Source organism: Phytophthora parasitica, assembly GCF_000247585.1.
Source record: "Phytophthora parasitica INRA-310 unplaced genomic scaffold supercont2.76, whole genome shotgun sequence".
NCBI lineage: Eukaryota > Oomycota > Peronosporomycetes > Peronosporales > Peronosporaceae > Phytophthora > Phytophthora nicotianae.
In genome coordinates this window covers 159,761-166,122 of record NW_008649062.1, presented here as the reverse complement: position 1 = coordinate 166,122, position 6,362 = coordinate 159,761, and the positions used below count along the sequence as shown (strand labels likewise).

Genomic DNA, 6,362 nt, shown 5'->3' with positions numbered 1-6,362 from the left:
TATCAGTGGGTATACGGGCAGAAAACTAAGGAGGAAACTGTGAACAATTTAAAGTGCTTCCGAGATATGGTACGTGCCAAACATCAGACTGTCGTGAAGACGTTTCATTCTGATCAAGGCACGGAGTTCTTGAACCAAGCAATGAAAGAAATGTGTGCTGGCGAGACTATACAAATTTTCTCTCACCCACATTCGCCCGAGGAGGTATGCTTGATTGAGAAAGCACATGGTGCCCTGATGGATAAAGTTCGCTCAGTGTTGTTTAGCTGTGGTCTTCCCGGAATGCTGTGGGGAGAAGCGGCTAGATACGTAATCGAGACTATCAACAGAACCAGTTCCAAGGGCAATGCAGAAAAGGTGACACCTCATGAAAAGATGTTTGGATCAAAACCGAGTGTACGCCACCTTAAACCCTTTGGATGCCTCGCTGTTAAGTTCGTTGACAAGGCCTATCGTAAGGACAAGCTGTCGGTGAAAGGTGCACCTAGTCTGATGGTCGGATATGCTACGCAGACAAAAGGCTATAGACTATTAGACTTGACGACGGGTGTGATTAGTGAATATCGGCATGAAAATGTGAAGTTCTACGAAGAGACTACCGTAGATAGGTGGTACGTGGAGAAGCTACTCAATGAAGTGTATCGAATGAGAAGACGTCCATCAGTGGACTGCACGAAGCTTCCGCTGGTACCCCTATCGATAGTGGCAGTATGTGAGCAGCGTGAGGGTCAGGATAACGACATGTTGAGTGGCCAAGGAAGAGAAATTGATGAAATAGTGGTGATCTGGTGCAAAAGGAGAATGGGTCTACACAGACATCAGATTCAGAAGAGAGTGTTGAAGATAAACCTCCGCCACGTCGGAAACGACATTTACCTGTCGAAGTGAAAACTCCACGACAGTCCAATCGCGCTCGCAAGAAGTCGACACGCCTGGAAGATTTTGTGTCCACGGTCTTCAGCTCATCGGCCTCGGCTACTGCTACTATGAAGGTCAAAGTACCAATGACCTGGAATGAGATGATGGCTTCACCCCAACAGGTGAAATGGCTTGAAGCCACGAAGGAGGAATTCTTGGCTCAGCTAGAAAACGAGACGTGGATACTAGTACCAAGACCAAAGAACGCGCACATCCTGAGAAGTAAATGGGTATGGACTTTGAAAGAGAATGAGATAAGGATGCTGCGGTTTAAGGCTCGCTTGGTGGTAATGAGTTGTTTCCAGATATGGGGTATTGATTTTGATGAAACGTTCGCCCCAATTGTGAGATTTGAGACGCTAAGACTTGTCTTCCTGTGGGCTGGGTTAACGAAAGCGGTAGTGAAGCAGTTTGATTTTGTGACTGCCTTCCTAAACGCACCAACTGAACGTATCATTTTTATGGAGCAACCTGAAGGTTTTGTAAAGCGTGGATATGAAGACTGGGTGTGTCTTCTAAAGAAGAGTATCTATGGATTACGGCAATCACCACGTAACTGGAATAACACGCTACATCTTGTGCTGATTGAGTTTGGCTTTCGTCAGAGCTGCAAGGACGAAGGACTGTACTGGATTCGGATTGAGGGCAGACTTGTCCTTCTGCCAATCTATGTAGATGATATTCTACTTGTTGGTAAGGAAAAGGATGTGGACTTCGTAGATACGGAACTGACGGAACGATTTAAGATGAAGTGTCTCGGTGAAGTTAACTATCTTTTGGGACTTCAGATCCACTATGATCCAGAGACTCACGTATCGTTCAGGCAAACGAAGTACATCCAGGACATCATGGTAAAATTCAACATGGAGTCAGCATATCCAGTGCGCATTCCGATGACTGTGGATGGGGTAAAATTGGCAGACGCCGGCCCCGAAGAGCACGAGAAAAGCGTGAAGCTGCCGTACCGAAGTCTTGTTGGGTGCCTACAGTATTTGTTCGCTGTACCGCATTGGCGAGCAGCAAAGCGTGTTTTGAGGTACTTGATTGGTACACAAGACATGGGATTGCAATTTAACTTTGAGGTGGCACGCCAATTTGACAAATTGAAGATCGAGGTCTATACTGATGCTAATTTCGCCTCGGAAGGAGGAGATATGAAGTCGGTAACAGGGCTTACCGTGTTTTGTAACGGACAACTCATCTCGGCGAGATGTTGGAAACAAGACATCCTTGCTGAAAGTACTTGTGAGGCTGAGCTGATTGCAGCGAATACTGGGATGAATGAAGCAATTTGGCTGGAGCAACTAGTGGATGAGCTAGGCTTGGAGAGAGATGCTACGACACTGTATTGTGACTCAAGTAGTGCTCGTGAATTAATGAAGCATGCTGGAAAGCATCGAAGGACCAAGCAGCTTAATATCAGTGACCTCAAGATTCGCGAGTACGTGAAAAAGCGGGGAGTAAAACTAGAACCCGTTGCATCAAAAGCGAATGTGGCCGATATGATGACGAAACCACTTCCACAGGAAGCGTTTCAAGGCCACAGAGAAACGATGGGAGTACGCACCGCGCGTATGGACGCGGAAGCAAGCCACGCTATTACTGCAAAATCTGAAGAGAGAGGAACAGAGTGTTAGGGATGAATACAGCCCCGAAGCCGACGAATCCAGGGCAGAGAGTGCCAGACAAAAACAGAAGGACCGTCGAGGAATCCCAGTTCGCTTTAAGAAGAGAGCCCGAGCTAAGATGAAACCGACGAGGCTGTGAGCGCCACGTATGTGGCATGAGGATTTGGCAGCAAGGACTTAGCAACTGGAAGAAGTTAAAGACCAAATCTGCTTGTGTGTTGGAACATGCATGTGTTTGATAAAAAGGGATAGTATGAGTGGTATGAGAGGAAAGATATCTAATGGTGCTGATCTGTGTATGCAAGTAATGATGATATGCAGACTCCGACTATTAACGACCCCAAGTTGATGCCGAGAAGAGAGTAAGAGAAAATGGTCGACCTCAACGAAGAATTATGAGACAGGGTTTGAGAATAGAAACTTCTCAGACTCAAGTAAAACACAGAGAGAGAGAGAGAAGAAAAGCTCCTAACTACCACTCAAATACATCTCGAGGCGCCGAAGACTGTTGTCAACGCCTACGCTAGTGCTGCTCAAGAGCTTTAAACCTTGTACGTCTTTAAATATTACCGTACCTGGCTGAGGTAGACGGTTCGAATGACGCATGGAATTTATAAGATTATTGGTTTGTTGAGTATTCCCTATGCTTGCATCACTTTAAGTTTGCATTTGACCCTTTTTTTGTTTTGATCATCGTCAGATTTACTAAATATCAGGTTTAATTCCTGGAAATCATACCCCTTGTCAGATGCATCCAAAGCTCTAGATTAAATTTCAGTGAACAAAAAGTCTTAGCACTCAACTAGAGCCCGGATGTATGCTGAATTACATGCCTTATTGACGAAAAGGTACGTAAATATAATTTCAATAGTAGTGCTGTGAGAAACAACTAAATTACGATGAGAATTTTTGTCTACCGTAAAAGTAGACAGAATTTCCGATCGGAAGAAAACCCAAGTTTCAGTAATTCATTTTTGAAATGAAATTGAATTCTCGACTAGTTACTTTTTGTGTTTCAGTTGTCACTTCTGAGTGACTTGTCGAGTATTATTCTTGTGCCTCTTTTTCCATTTTCAACAGTTACTGTTGCTTGTTGGTTAGCTACTTGTGCCTACATGTAGTGGAAATCACAAAACGTAACTGGTTGAAACATCATTTTGAAAGGTGACCAGTCGAGAGTTAAAAAAAAATGGCTAGTCTAAAATTAGCTCTCTTTGACTTACGGCAAGCTGACTTATAAGAAATTTTTCATCTTACCCGAAATCAAACGCACATCGTAGTTACATTTTTAAAATGTGCATTTCCAACTTGGGCCTCAGCTGGATGACCACCATTCGGTTAAGCTTGTCGTCCCTTAGAACAATGATGGCTAGGCTGGCTACAACGACGCAATTGCAGTTTCGGCGAGAGTGTTGCATCATCTTTCGCGATACCTCTGATGAAAATATCAATTCTCATCTTGTAGACAATAAAAATGTAATCAATTTCAACGACAGTGAAAATGAATCCACAATCTGGAGACGTTCGGCTTATTTGCTGGGTTAATATCATCGTTTTGTTGGTGGGCAGGCACGTTGCCATGAGCGACATAGTTTTCTAGACTTGAGTGATAAGGTTTACCAAGAGAAGAGTGGCAGTAAATCCGCCCATGATCAACAAGAAGCACACGATGAAACTCGGTCCATCGGACTTCGCCTTGCTTCCCGTTACGAACGTCTGCAGTTTGGTGATACTTTGTCCGGCGGGCTGGTCCTGTAACGACTTGAGGATTTGGGGGTTCTGCTTTAGCGAATTGAGCCTCTCCACCATCACCGGGTTCTTCTTGACACTCTGAATGCTTTGAGCGACCACAGGACTATTCTTCAAATTCTCCACTTCTTTGATCGCCGCAGGGTTCCTCTGGAATAGCTTAACGCTCTGAGTAGCCCTTTGAAAGACGCCCTTCAGTCTTTCGAGTACCCTCTCTTCATCATCCACGTCGAATGCAGCCTCGATCGTCAGCTTCCTCTCAATGCTCACGCTTTCACGGCGGAAGTTGGTATGAATCGAGTCGGCTGCCAAGGTTCTTTTTTCAGCCAGGACGAGGTTGCTGCTGTAGCCGACGCAAGTGGCCACAAGCGCAACTAGGAAGAGACTGAAACGCATTGCTCTTGCTGAATCGCTGGCTTAGGTCTGCGTAACAAGCGGTAAGTTGAGGAGTGAGCAGGGTATGTGCTACGAGAGGTTAGTCGTCCACACATTGCTATGTAGGTTTAGGGATGAGATTTGTTCAATGATGGGTTGATAAGTATACGGGGCTGACGGGGATGGACGTTGTTGCTTTTGCAGCTATCACTGAGCCGCTCAGCCTCATTGATGCTTTTTGGAGAAAGTAGACACTTGTACGGTACATATAGGTACTTAACCATACCGTTCGCTGGTCCGATGAATAATGTTGGTGAGATAAACATCCGTGTAAAAAGTGACGACACAGATTCAAATTTTAGATTTTTGTCTAAAATCCTAACTTTTGAAGCCGCCCAATCCTAATACCCTGGACGCGCAATTATTGTTAGGCTTCTGAAAACAAGTAGCCCAATTAGTTAGTGACACGATTTGTTGTTGTTGTCGAACCTGAGCAAAGCTGCAGTCAGCTACACATAGCCAGCGTGGGTGCATCAAAATGTATTAATTAGCCGTGGGCCATTTGCATGAAACTGAAGATTTTTTTTGTTCGGTGGTCCAGGATTGTACAGTTCAATGCATATAGAGTAGAATTCACTATCAATAGTGTTGGGCCATTTTCGAATGTGTTTAACGTAGACATCCATCTTTGTTTTTTCCTCGAATATCACAAATTGCAAATACTGTGCTGCCTAAGCTCTACTAGAAGTAGACGCTAAGGCTGTGGCGATTCCTTTCTCTGTAAACGACAATGTGTTGAATGATGATCTGCATTGCCTTCCTATCTTCCTGTTAGGAAGATACGTACAGAACGTGTACCATGAGGATAGGGAAGCAGATTTGAATGTACTGCTATTATCAAAAATAAACTGTACAGTTTCAGATTTAGCAGAATATTCAAATCAAAAATTTCAATTGTTCCTTTTATAGGGTTACAAACTGAAGATCCCATAACGTTGTTTTTACCAGTTACGTCTCATAGTGTTGTGTCATGTGCCATTCAAAGCGTCTTTCTTTAAATGGTATGACGTATTTTAATTATTCAATACAATTTTATTTACTGTTAGGATCTCAGATACTTACAGTCGAAGAATTACCGAACTGTATTGGGGCCAGCAGCTGTTTGCTCAAATCTGATTCTGCACCTGACACTACCGACGTGTACGTGGCTCTCAAAATACAATAAAGACCATCGTAAAACATTGAAACAATAGCAATTCGCTCAATTTCGGCTTCGTATTCTCTTGTTACATTTAGATTAACAGTAAGCAAAGTTCGCAATATATCGATATATTTATATTATGGCACAAGGTTGTCGCTTATCTACAGTCATAGCCAACACCATCCGATGACCTGAATACATGCATATCGACATTACAGGAGAATCAGCTTGGTCAACTCGTCGCGATAAGATAATCAATAGCACCAATCTGAATCTATCCATAAACAATGAATTTCAAAGCAAAGTCGCAAAAACTGCTGTTGGTTGTCGGATTGATGAAGCAAAAATAGGTTAGAGACGTACATTTTTAACAACTTCCTGGGAAACCCTCGCGATGGGGGTTCATACTCATTTGGTGTATCTATGTGCCAATATATCGATATTGAACCTTTAGCTACCGTGCCACACTGAAGCTCACCGAAGTAGCTGGT

General features: G+C 43.7%; 1 protein-coding gene across 1 annotated transcript; it reads right to left on the bottom strand.

Moving 5' to 3' along the window:
* Window positions 1-3,988: 3,988 nt before the first annotated feature.
* On the bottom strand, window positions 3,989-4,791 carry PPTG_17823 (hypothetical protein). Its single transcript, XM_008915861.1, has one exon. It carries the CDS (start codon window positions 4,689-4,691, stop codon window positions 4,143-4,145), a length of 549 nt encoding a protein of 182 aa, XP_008914109.1. The 5' UTR covers window positions 4,692-4,791; the 3' UTR covers window positions 3,989-4,142.
* Between the last annotated feature and the right edge of the window lie 1,571 nt (window positions 4,792-6,362).

Excerpts from the sequence above, each read along its gene's own strand:
- PPTG_17823 (XM_008915861.1), bottom strand. The coding sequence starts at position 4,691 with ATGCGTTTCAGTCTCTTCCTAGTTGCGCTTGTGGCCACTTGCGTCGGC.